At 48.8% G+C, this 13013-nt stretch overlaps 2 protein-coding genes across 5 annotated transcripts in view; one reads left to right on the top strand and one right to left on the bottom strand.

Moving 5' to 3' along the window:
* LRRC73 (leucine rich repeat containing 73) overlaps positions 1-13013 on the top strand; it is a 347986-nt gene that overhangs the window by 73294 nt on the left and 261679 nt on the right. The window lies entirely within an intron of this gene.
* TJAP1 (tight junction associated protein 1) overlaps positions 1-13013 on the bottom strand; it is a 73916-nt gene that overhangs the window by 6661 nt on the left and 54242 nt on the right. For all 4 annotated transcript variants that reach the window (XM_063444182.1, XM_063444179.1, XM_063444183.1 and 1 more), the window contains 3 exons: positions 11322-11350; positions 5011-5172; positions 4765-4831 (listed from right to left, as the gene is read on the bottom strand). In XM_063444182.1, the coding sequence (XP_063300252.1) occupies positions 4765-4831; positions 5011-5172; positions 11322-11350 (258 nt within the window). The remainder of the gene's footprint in view (positions 1-4764; positions 4832-5010; positions 5173-11321; positions 11351-13013) is intronic.

Below are 13013 nucleotides of genomic sequence, written 5' to 3'. Positions count from 1 at the left end.
ACAGACTGGTGATCATAAATAGAGTATAAATGAGGGTGAGAGGATATGTTGGCTACATTTCTATACTGAAAGAAGAAAAAAAAACATGGAAACAAACAAGTTTGTATCAAATTTTGGTATTGAAAAGGTTAATGTACACATTGTCTGTAAACATCTAATGTACAATTCTATCCTGTATAAACCAACCATTACAAGCCAACGAGGAACAACAGCCTAACAGAACAGTAAAATAGTGTGAGACCAAAGATGTGTAAAATGTGTAAAAATGTCTATAGACAAAGCTCCCATAACAGTATAGATCTGGAAACACACAGAGGAAAAAACAAACAAACATAACATAAAACATACAAAACAATAACAATATATTAACCCCTTAAAGAGAAACTCCAGTGCTAGGAAAACAATCCGTTCTCCTGGCGCTGCAGGTCCCCTCTCCCTCCCACTCCCCAATCCCTGGTTGCTGAAGGGGTGAAAACCCCTTTAGTCACTTACCTGAGTCCCCCGCCGATGTCCCTCGGTGGTGGTTTCGAGTCGCCGCCGCTCCTCCTCCTCATTACGTCGGCCGGTGGGCGAGACTGACCCCCGCCCTCGCCGGCCACGGAGACCTAATGCGCATGCGTGAGGACGTCCAGGGATGCTCTAGAACAGTAAATCTGTGCTGGAGACACGGAAGGGTCCTCTAGTGACTGTCTAGTAGACAGCCACAAGAGGTGTAGTTAACCCTGCAATGTAAATATTGCAGTTTATGAAAACTGCAATAATTACAGCTGCAGGGTTAAGGGTAGTCGGAGTTGGCACCCAGACCACACCAATGAGCAGAAGTGGTCTGGGTGCCTGGAGTGTCCCTTTAATGACCGAGCCAAATGTACACATTGTGATCAAAACAAAACGTAAACAAAATCTGGAATTCGACTATATGTCTCTTCAACCGTGCACCCACAATTATAATATATCATTTTATTCAGGGGAAACAGAGCTTTCATTTAACATCAAATATTTAGGTATGAAACTTAATTTAATATGAATAAAATATGAAAAAATGGGAAAAAATAAGACTATTTTTTTATTAAAGGAACACTATAGTCACCTAAATGACTTTAGCTAAATAAAGCAGTTTTAGTGTATAGATCATTCCCCTGCAATTTCACTGCTCAATTCACTGTCATTTAGGAGTTAAATCACTTTGTTTCTGTTTATGCAGCCCTAGCCACACCTCCCCTGGCTATGATTGACAGGTTTCACTTTCAAACAGATGTAATTTATCTTAAATAATTGTAACTCAATCTCTAAATTGAACTTTAATCACATACAGGAGGCTCTTGCAGGGTCTAGCAAGCTATTAACATAGCAGGGGATAAGAAAATCTTAATTAAACAGAACTTGCAATAAAGAAAGCCTAAATAGGGCTCTCTTTACAGGAAGTGTTTATGGAAGGCTGTGTAAGTCACATGCAGGGAGGTGTGACTAGGGTTCATAAACAAAGGGATTTAACTCCTAAATGGCAGAGGATTGAGCAGTGAGGCTGCAGGGGCATGTTCTATACACCAAAACGGCTTCATTAAGCTAAAGTTGTTCAGGTGACTATAGCGTCCCTTTAAGTTCTACGTTACATTCTAACTGTGAATGTCCTAAAACTGTTTGCTTTTACTGCAATAAAGTACACATATTTGTATTCAGCGATGTCTCACGGGTAAAACAGTACCCACTATGTATAGGTTTTATGGTGTTGTGGGAAGTTACAGGGTCAAATATAGCATGTTACATTTTTCAGTTTTTTCACATTGAAATTCGCCAGATTGGTTATGTTGCCTTTGAGAGCGTATAGTAGCCCAGGAATGAGAATTACCCCCATGATGGCATACCATTTGCAATAGTAGACAAACCAAGGTATTGCAAATGGGGTAGGTCCAGTCTTCTTAGTAGCCACTTAGTCACAAACACTGGCCAAAGTTAGCGTTAATATTTGTTAGTGTGTGAAAAATGCAAAAAATTAATTTGAACGCCAATTTTGGCGAATTTCAATGTGAAAAAACTGAAACGCAAGCCTTATATTTGACTCTGTAACTTTTGAAAACACCATAAACATGTACATTAGGGTTACTGTGCAGTGCGTCAGCGGGGGAGTGCAGCAGTGGGTCTGCGGGGGAGTGCAGCAGTGGGTCTGCGGGGGAGTGCAGCAGTGGGTCTGCGGGGGAGTGCAGCAGTGGGTCTGCGGGGGAGTGCAGCAGTGGGTCTGCGGGGGAGTGCAGCAGTGGGTCTGCGGGGGAGTGCAGCAGTGGGTCTGCGGGGGAGTGCAGCAGTGGGACTGCGTGGGAGTGCAGCAGTGGGACTGCGTGGGAGTGCAGCAGTGGGACTGCGTGGGAGTGCAGCAGTGGGACTGCGTGGGAGTGCAGCAGTGGGTCTGCGTGGGAGTGCAGCAGTGGGTCTGCGTGGGAGTGCAGCAGTGGGTCTGCGTGGGAGTGCAGCAGTGGGTCTGCGTGGGAGTGCAGCAGTGGGTCTGCGTGGGAGTGCAGCAGTGGGTCTGCGTGGGAGTGCAGCAGTGGGTCTGCGTGGGAGTGCAGCAGTGGGTCTGCGTGGGAGTGCAGCAGTGGGTCTGCGTGGGAGTGCAGCAGTGGGTCTGCGTGGGAGTGCAGCAGTGGGTCTGCGTGGGAGTGCAGCAGTGGGTCTGCGTGGGAGTGCAGCAGTGGGTCTGCGTGGGAGTGCAGCAGTGGGTCTGCGTGGGAGTGCAGCAGTGGGACTGCGTGGGAGTGCAGCAGTGGGACTGCGTGAGGAGTGCAGCAGTGGGACTGCGTGGGAGTGCAGCAGTGGGTCTGCGTGGGAGTGCAGCAGTGGGTCTGCGTGGGAGTGCAGCAGTGGGTCTGCGTGGGAGTGCAGCAGTGGGTCTGCGTGGGAGTGCAGCAGTGGGTCTGCGTGGGAGTGCAGCAGTGGGTCTGCGTGGGAGTGCAGCAGTGGGTCTGCGTGGGAGTGCAGCAGTGGGTCTGCGTGGGAGTGCAGCAGTGGGTCTGCGTGGGAGTGCAGCAGTGGGTCTGCGTGGGAGTGCAGCAGTGGGTCTGCGTGGGAGTGCAGCAGTGGGTCTGCGTGGGAGTGCAGCAGTGGGTCTGCGTGGGAGTGCAGCAGTGGGTCTGCGTGGGAGTGCAGCAGTGGGTCTGCGTGGGAGTGCAGCAGTGGGTCTGCGTGGGAGTGCAGCAGTGGGTCTGCGTGGGAGTGCAGCAGTGGGTCTGCGGGGGAGTGCAGCAGTGGGTCTGCGGGGGAGTGCAGCAGTGGGTCTGCGGGGGAGTGCAGCAGTGGGTCTGCGGGGGAGTGCAGCAGTGGGTCTGCGGGGGAGTGCAGCAGTGGGTCTGCGGGGGAGTGCAGCAGTGGGTCTGCGGGGGAGTGCAGCAGTGGGTCTGCGGGGGAGTGCAGCAGTGGGACTGCGTGGGAGTGCAGCAGTGGGACTGCGTGGGAGTGCAGCAGTGGGACTGCGTGGGAGTGCAGCAGTGGGACTGCGTGGGAGTGCAGCAGTGGGTCTGCGTGGGAGTGCAGCAGTGGGTCTGCGTGGGAGTGCAGCAGTGGGTCTGCGTGGGAGTGCAGCAGTGGGTCTGCGTGGGAGTGCAGCAGTGGGTCTGCGTGGGAGTGCAGCAGTGGGTCTGCGTGGGAGTGCAGCAGTGGGTCTGCGTGGGAGTGCAGCAGTGGGTCTGCGTGGGAGTGCAGCAGTGGGTCTGCGTGGGAGTGCAGCAGTGGGTCTGCGTGGGAGTGCAGCAGTGGGTCTGCGTGGGAGTGCAGCAGTGGGTCTGCGTGGGAGTGCAGCAGTGGGACTGCGTGAGGAGTGCAGCAGTGGGACTGCGTGGGAGTGCAGCAGTGGGTCTGCGTGGGAGTGCAGCAGTGGGTCTGCGTGGGAGTGCAGCAGTGGGTCTGCGTGGGAGTGCAGCAGTGGGTCTGCGTGGGAGTGCAGCAGTGGGTCTGCGTGGGAGTGCAGCAGTGGGTCTGCGTGGGAGTGCAGCAGTGGGTCTGCGTGGGAGTGCAGCAGTGGGTCTGCGTGGGAGTGCAGCAGTGGGTCTGCGTGGGAGTGCAGCAGTGGGTCTGCGTGGGAGTGCAGCAGTGGGTCTGCGTGGGAGTGCAGCAGTGGGTCTGCGTGGGAGTGCAGCAGTGGGTCTGCGTGGGAGTGCAGCAGTGGGTCTGCGTGGGAGTGCAGCAGTGGGTCTGCGTGGGAGTGCAGCAGTGGGTCTGCGTGGGAGTGCAGCAGTGGGTCTGCGTGGGAGTGCAGCAGTGGGTCTGCGTGGGAGTGCAGCAGTGGGTCTGCGTGGGAGTGCAGCAGTGGGTCTGCGTGGGAGTGCAGCAGTGGGTCTGCGTGGGAGTGCAGCAGTGGCTCTCACCTGTATGTGTTATAACGTATTGTTTGTGACGCTTTACAGGATTTCTTTAATGAATCGTAAAGATGTAAAAGTTACTGTGTGATATGAAAAGCTTCAGTATATTGCTATTTTTATATATCCAGACTCAGTGTTGGATGGCTTGCATCTTTATATTTAAAGCAACAGGTTATGACCACCACCACTGACAATTCCAGTTTCCACCACTTTCACATAGCAGTTGGTGGAGTCCAATCTTTACTTTAGGGCAGGAAGGTGTAAAACGTTGATATACGCTGTAGGCTGTCTACTTAGTCACCAAGTGAAATAATAAGATGGTTGGCTCGTGGCTCCAGGCTAGAGATCAACATATGGCTGCACAATTCTACTATCAATGTTAAAAAAAAAAAAAAAAAAAAAGGAATGGGTTAAATACCAGCGTGTGCAGCTTCTCCTCCAGATCCTGATTTGTTCTCTGTGATGCGGTGTAGCTGTTCTGCAACCTGCAGAGAAACATTGGGGGGGGGGGGGGAGAGAGGAGGCGGAGTTAGTGGAAAGCACTGAGCTCCAAGTGAAAGTTGCATTCGGAGAGTAGGGACACAGAGGGTAAAGAGCACCCGGTGAGAAACACCAAGTGTAAGTACAGGGTGGGCGAGTAAGTGGTGGTACCGCTACCCAGTACCTGCGGAACTTGTCTTTAAATTTCTCTAGTTCCTCTCGGTTGCGATTCAGCTCCATTTCTAGGTAATGCCTTCCTGCTTCCACTTCATGCTCCAAAGCTTCCATTTTTGTAGTAGCAAATGCCAGGCGACGGTGCAACTCATCATTCTGGTGCTGCAGAAATCTGGAGAATACAGACATTGAGCTAGCCAAGTGCCCCTCGTTAACCCTGTAACAGCAAGTATTGCCCCCTCCCCATCCAATAAAGCAGTAATATACTAACGCACTGAAAACTGACTTCGCCTTTGGTGGGTTCATGCTCAGATCTCAAGCTGTGTTTTGCTTACTGTCATAACATGTAGGACCTATTCCATAGATGGCAGGGGAGGGGGATAGACCAGACAAGCGGGGAGGGGGATAGACCAGACAAGCGGGGAGGGGGATAGACCAGACAAGCGGGGAGGGGGATAGACGAGACAAGCGGGGAGGGGGATAGACCAGACAAGCGGGGAGGGGGATAGACCAGACAAGCGGGGAGGGGGATAGACCAGACAAGCGGGGAGGGGGATAGACCAGACAAGCGGGGAGGGGGATAGACCAGACAAGCGGGGAGGGGGATAGACCAGACAAGCGGGGAGGGGGATAGACCAGACAAGCGGGGAGGGGGATAGACCAGACAAGCGGGGAGGGGGATAGACCAGACAAGCGGGGAGGGGGATAGACCAGACAAGCGGGGAGGGGGATAGACCAGACAAGCGGGGAGGGGGATAGACCAGACAAGCGGGGAGGGGGATAGACCAGACAAGCGGGGAGGGGGATAGACCAGACAAGCGGGGAGGGGGATAGACCAGACAAGCGGGGAGGGGGATAGACCAGACAAGCGGGGAGGGGGATAGACCAGACAAGCGGGGAGGGGGATAGACCAGACAAGCGGGGAGGGGGATAGACCAGACAAGCGGGGAGGGGGATAGACCAGACAAGCGGGGAGTGGGATAGACCAGACAAGCGGGGAGTGGGATAGACCAGACGGCGGGGAGTGGGATAGACCAGACAAGCGGGGAGTGGGATAGACCAGACGGCGGGGAGTGGGATAGACCAGACGGCGGGGAGGGGGATAGACCAGACGGCGGGGAGGGGGATAGACCAGACGGCGGGGAGGGGGATAGACCAGACGGCGGGGAGGGGGATAGACCAGACGGCGGGGAGGGGGATAGACCAGACAGCGGGGAGGGGGATAGACCAGACAGCGGGGAGGGGGATAGACCAGACAGCGGGGAGGGGGATAGACCAGACAGCGGGGAGGGGGATAGACCAGACAGCGGGGAGGGGGATAGACCAGACAGCGGGGAGGGGGATAGACCAGACAGCGGGGAGGGGGATAGACCAGACAGCGGGGAGGGGGATAGACCAGACAGCGGGGAGGGGGATAGACCAGACAGCGGGGAGGGGGATAGACCAGACAGCGGGGAGGGGGATAGACCAGACGGCGGGGAGGGGGATAGACCAGACGGCGGGGAGGGGGATAGACCAGACGGCGGGGAGGGGGATAGACCAGACAGCGGGGAGGGGTTTGAATAGACAGGGACCCGGGGCTATCTAACGATTTATGTTTTAGCTGTGTGACCCTTCCCTTATCAGGGCACTGAGCCCGAAAGCTTAAACCTCCTGTATGTAATGTGTCTTAAGATGTAACCCTGTGTGCTGTTGGTATCTCCCAGAGCGGGAGATATTATCTGTAACCCAGCCCCCTCCTGCCTGGGATTGTGTTATGTTGAATGGAGACCTCCTGCGGGGCCTGTGCATAAAAGAAGCCTATTTGCAATAAAGAGAAGTCAGTGCTTAAACTTCTAAAACTGTGTGTCGTCCTGTTATTGGAGGGGAGGAAGATGTAACCCCTGTGTCTGCTGTTCCAGCTTGCAGAGGATGCAACAGGGAAAATCCTTGTGGATAGAGCCAACTCCCCTAACTATGTAAGATTTCCTGATCGGCCGAAGGAAGGGAACTAGCGGGAGCAACCAGTTGGGTTTGTCAGGATATTTATATCGGCAGACATTTTGTGCCAAGATAGAAATTAAAAGTGTATATTGCCAGAGTCACTCAGAACAGAGCGGACTCCATTTTGGATTTCAGGATAACAAAGACACGTAATTTATTCTTGCTTTCTGTAACCAGCCACTAGCCTGAGCTAAGGAATGCATTATATAAACAAGCCAAGTGATAAGCAATGAAGCAGGGGGATGGAATGCTCTGTTTAAATGTTAATGGAATAGAAATAATTTTAAACACAGACACTAGTGACAGAGAAGACTAAGTAATTAATTTTACTTTCTAAAACTTACAAGGTTTGTAAGTAAGGGGTGAAATTAAGTTTACAACTGTCAATTTTAGAAATTACAACAGGAATTGTCGACGCAATGTCTGGAGAAAATCCAAAGAAACACTTTAAGCAAATTTAAGTTATGGTAGTCCTTTTAGATAAGCCAAAATGACGTCAAAATCATCATCAGGAAAAGTTAACTCTTTCCTGGATAGGAAGGTTTAGTGAGGCGATACTGCCCTCTATGGACCAAATACCTAAATTACAATCTGCAGGTTGACACACCTACAGTTTCCTATTGGCCTTTTCAACTAATGATGTACAGAGAGTCTGGCCCTTTAAAAGTTAGGACAAAGGGAAGAGAAGGGTAGTTTGGGCTTTCAGATTCAGACATTCAGAGAGATCCAGGACAGATATCCAGGACACACTAACACGCAACTCTCAAACTCTCTTGGACACAACTCAAGAAACACTCCTTGTCACTTAGAATTTTACTCTTACTTTCTAACCAACATCACTTTTCTCTATTACTTACACACCTCCATACAACCAATCATACTGGCATCTCATCTGATGAGAACATCTACATAACTGGTAAATATGCTGGTTTTATTTAATTAATCTAAATTAATTAAAATCTAATAGCTTGATATATGACTGGATAAATCACGGTCAGATTTCAATATTTAGAAATCTTAGTTAACTAAAGAATATATAGTTATAAACATTCCATTCTGCAGGTGGAATTAAGAATAATTATATATTGATGTGATATTATCACGTGTTCGCATACCGCTGTTTTTATCCAGGTGTATTGATTTGCTCTAAAATAAGATAAGATATCTGTTTAGGCAAATTAAAATTCGGCTTTTGTAAAAATCTGGTAGATTATTCTTATTGGATGGTTCCAGGAAATGATTGATGAGCTGGTTTGAATGTTATTTTATTTGAAATTTACATGAGAATAGGATATTTTATGCCTAGGAAGATCTAACCAGCATTGAAAGGGTTACTCAGTTGATCTAACTGTTAGCCAAGGTTTTACGACTTTTCGCTGTGCTGTGTGAAGTTTAGCTTTCTGTGTCTGTGAAGTACCCTCATAAATCAGTTTATGTTGTCAGCCATTGGATTGTTTTAACATTGCCATTGTATTGCATACTTACGTTATACTAAATATTCACTGATTATTATCATGCATGCTGCCTAATATTATTATTATTTTATTTGTCACAATAAATTATATCTATTTTTATAACAAATTGTGATTTTATTTGTATGGAAATACATTTCACTTACATGATAACGATCTCTAAGATCTAAAAGAATTGAAATAGTGGGCAATTCTCAACTGTATAATATTATCATCCCATAAATATCCCCACAGGTTACTGAGGCATCCCGTTACATATAGTATAGACAGCAGGGGAGGAATTACAACAAATGGGAGAGGATATAGATAGCTGGGGAGGAATTACAATAGATGGGAGGGAATAGTAGAGATAGCAGGGGAGGAGTCAGAATAGATGGGAGGGAATAGTAGAGATAGCAGGGGAGTAGTCAGAATAGATGGGAGGGAATAGTAGATAGCTGGGGAGGAATTACAATAGATGGGAGGGAATAGTAGAGATAGCAGGGGAGGAGTCAGAATAGATGGGAGGGAATAGTAGAGATAGCAGGGGAGTAGTCAGAATAGATGGGAGGGAATAGTAGATATAGCAGGGGAGGAGTCAGAATAGATGGGAGGGAATAGTAGAGATAGCAGGGGAGTAGTCAGAATAGATGGGAGGGAATAGTAGAGATAGCAGGGGAGGAGTCAGAATAGATGGGAGGGAATAGTAGAGATAGCAGGGGAGTAGTCAGAATAGATGGGAGGGAATAGTAGAGATAGCAGGGGAGGAGTCAGAATAGATGGGAGGGAATAGTAGAGATAGCAGGGGAGGAGTCAGAATAGATGGGAGGGAATAGTAGAGATAGCAGGGGAGGAGTCAGAATAGATGGGAGGGAATAGTAGAGATAGCAGGGGAGTAGTCAGAATAGATGGGAGGGAATAGTAGAGATAGCAGGGGAGTAGTCAGAATAGATGGGAGGGAATAGTAGAGATAGCAAGGGAGGAGTCAGAATAGATGGGAGGGAATAGTAGATATAGCAGGGGAGGAGTCAGAATAGATGGGAGGGAATAGTAGAGATAGCAGGGGAGGAGTCAGAATAGATGGGAGGGAATAGTAGAGATAGCAGGGGAGGAGTCAGAATAGATGGGAGGGAATAGTAGATATAGCAGGGGAGGAGTCAGAATAGATGGGAGTGAATAGTAGAGATAGCAGGTGAGTAGTCAGAATAGATGGGAGGGAATAGTAGATATAGCAGGGGAGGAGTCAGAATAGATGGGAGTGAATAGTAGAGATAGCAGGGGAGGAGTCAGAATAGATGGGAGGGAATAGTAGATATAGCAGGGGAGGAGTCAGAATAGATGGGAGTGAATAGTAGAGATAGCAGGTGAGTAGTCAGAATAGATGGGAGGGAATAGTAGATATAGCAGGGGAGGAGTCAGAATAGATGGGAGTGAATAGTAGAGATAGCAGGGGAGGAGTCAGAATAGATGGGAGGGAATAGTAGAGATAGCAGGGGAGGAGTCAGAATAGATGGGAGGGAATAGTAGAGATAGCAGGGGAGGAGTCAGAATAGATGGGAGGGAATAGTAGAGATAGCAGGGGAGGAGTCAGAATAGATGGGAGGGAATAGTAGAGATAGCAGGGGAGGAGTCAGAATAGATGGGAGGGAATAGTAGAGATAGCAAGGGGAGTAGTCAGAATAGATGGGAGGGAATAGTATAGATAGCAGGGGAGGAGTCAGAATAGATGGGAGGGAATAGTAGAGATAGCAGGGGAGGAGTCAGAATAGATGGGAGGGAATAGTAGAGATAGCAGGGGAGGAGTCAGAATAGATGGGAGGGAATAGTAGAGATAGCAGGGGAGGAGTCAGAATAGATAGGAGGGAATAGTAGAGATAGCAGGGGAGTAGTCAGAATAGATGGGAGGGAATAGTAGAGATAGCAGGGGAGTAGTCAGAATAGATGGGAGGGAATAGTAGAGATAGCAGGGGAGGAGTCAGAATAGATGGGAGGGAATAGTAGAGATAGCAGGGGAGGAGTCAGAATAGATGGGAGGGAATAGTAGAGATAGCAGGGGAGGAGTCAGAATAGATGGGAGGGAATAGTAGAGATAGCAAGGGGAGTAGTCAGAATAGATGGGAGGGAATAGTATAGATAGCAGGGGAGGAGTCAGAATAGATGGGAGGGAATAGTAGAGATAGCAGGGGAGGAGTCAGAATAGATGGGAGGGAATAGTAGAGATAGCAGGGGAGTAGTAAGAATAGATGGGAGGGAATAGTAGAGATAGCAGGGGAGTAGTCAGAATAGATGGGAGGGAATAGTAGAGATAGCAGGGGAGTAGTAAGAATAGATGGGAGGGAATAGTAGAGATAGCAGGGGAGGAGTCAATAGATGGGAGGGAATAGTAGAGATAACAGGGGAGTAGTAAGAATAGATGGGAGGGAATAGTAGAGATAGCAGGGGAGGAGTCAGAATAGATAGGAGGGAATAGTAGAGATAGCAGGGGAGGAGTCAGAATAGATGGGACAGAGTTAGCAAGGAAGGAGTCAATAAATGGGAGGGGATAGAGATAGCAGGGGAGGAGTCAGAATAGATGGGAGGGAATAGTAGAGATAGCAGGGGAGTAGTCAGAATAGATGGGACAGAGATAGCAAGGAAGGGGACAATAGATGGGAGGGGATAGAGATAGCAGGGTGGAGTCAGAATAGATGGGACAGAGATAGCAAGGAAGGGGACAATAGATGGGAGGGGATAGAGATAGCAGGGTGGAGTCAGAATAGATGGAAGGGAATAGTAGAGATGGTAGGAGAGGGGTTAGTATGGACGGAGGGGTTCATTTAGACAGTGGGGAGAGGTTAGAATAGATGGGAGGGGTTATACATACATATCCATTTACAGAGATACTTACTGGATTCGGTCTCCTTCAGTAAGTGAATCCTGCAGAAACAATTAAAGAAAGTCAGGCAGGAGGCACAGATCTTGCCCTGTGCTTCACATCATCACACCAGCTGTATTGGAATGTGGTGTCAATCAGAAGCTGAACTGACCATCTCATGGAATGTGGTGTCAATCAGAAGCTGTACTGACCATCTCATGAAATGTGGTGTCAATCAGAATCTGTACTGACCATCTCATGGCATGTGGTGTCAATCAGAATCTGTACTGACCATCTCATGGCATGTGGTGTCAATCAGAATCTGTACTGACCATCTCATGGCATGTGGTGTCAATCAGAATCTGTACTGACCATCTCATGGCATGTGGTGTCAATCAGAATCTGTACTGACCATCTCATGGCATGTGGTGTCAATCAGAATCTGTACTGACCATCTCATGGCATGTGGTGTCAATCAGAAGCTGTACTGACCATCTCATGGAATGTGGTGTCAATCAGAAGCTGTACTGACCATCTCATGGAATGTGGTGTCAATCAGAAGCTGAACTGACCATCTCATGGAATGTGGTGTCAATCAGAAGCTGAACTGACCATCTCATGGAATGTGGTGTCAATCAGAAGCTGAACTGACCATCTCATGGAATGTGGTGTCAATCAGAAGCTGTACTGACCATCTCATGAAATGTGGTGTCAATCAGAATCTGTACTGACCATCTCATGGCATGTGGTGTCAATCAGAATCTGTACTGACCATCTCATGGCATGTGGTGTCAATCAGAATCTGTACTGACCATCTCATGGCATGTGGTGTCAATCAGAATCTGTACTGACCATCTCATGGCATGTGGTGTCAATCAGAATCTGTACTGACCATCTCATGGCATGTGGTGTCAATCAGAAGCTGTACTGACCATCTCATGGAATGTGGTGTCAATCAGAAGCTGTACTGACCATCTCATGGAATGTGGTGTCAATCAGAAGCTGTACTGACCATCTCATGGAATGTGGTGTCAATCAGAAGCTGTACTGACCATCTCATGGAATGTGGTGTCAATCACTAACTGTACTGGCCATCTATTGCAGGGGTTCCCAACCCAGTCCTCAAGTACCCCCAAACAGTCCAGGATTTAGGGATTACCCTGTTGTGTCTAAAGTGTTTTTCTTTTCTTTCTAAAAGCATCTTAGGCACAACAGAGTAATCCCTAAATCCTGGACTGGTAGGGGGTACTTGAGGACTGGATTGGGAACCACTGATCTAATGGACTGTGGTACCAATCAGGAACTGTACTGACCATCTAATGGAATGAGGTACCAATCATGAAAAGTACAGGCCATCTAATGGAAGGAAGTGTCAATCAGAAGCTGAACTGCCCAACTAATGGAATGAGGAGTCAATAACTAGCTGTACTGACCATCTAGTGGAATGAGGTGTCAATCAGAAGCTGAACTGACCATCTAGTGCAGCGGTTCTCAACCCAGTCCTCAAGGACCCCCCACCAGTCAAGGATTTAGGGATTACCTGGGTGTGTCTAAGGTGTTTTTTTTCTTTTTCTAAACACCTTAGACACACCCAGGTAATCCCTAAATACTGGAATGGTAGGGGGTCCTTGAGGACTAGGTTGAGAACCCCTGATCTAGTGGAATGAGGTGTCAATCAGAAGCTGAACTGACCATCTAATGGAATGAGGTGTCAATCAGAAGCTG

Source organism: Pelobates fuscus, chromosome 2, assembly GCF_036172605.1.
Source record: "Pelobates fuscus isolate aPelFus1 chromosome 2, aPelFus1.pri, whole genome shotgun sequence".
Taxonomy (NCBI): Eukaryota; Metazoa; Chordata; class Amphibia; order Anura; family Pelobatidae; genus Pelobates; species Pelobates fuscus.
Note: the sequence above shows the minus strand (reverse complement) of the source record. Positions and strands in the feature narration are given on the sequence as shown.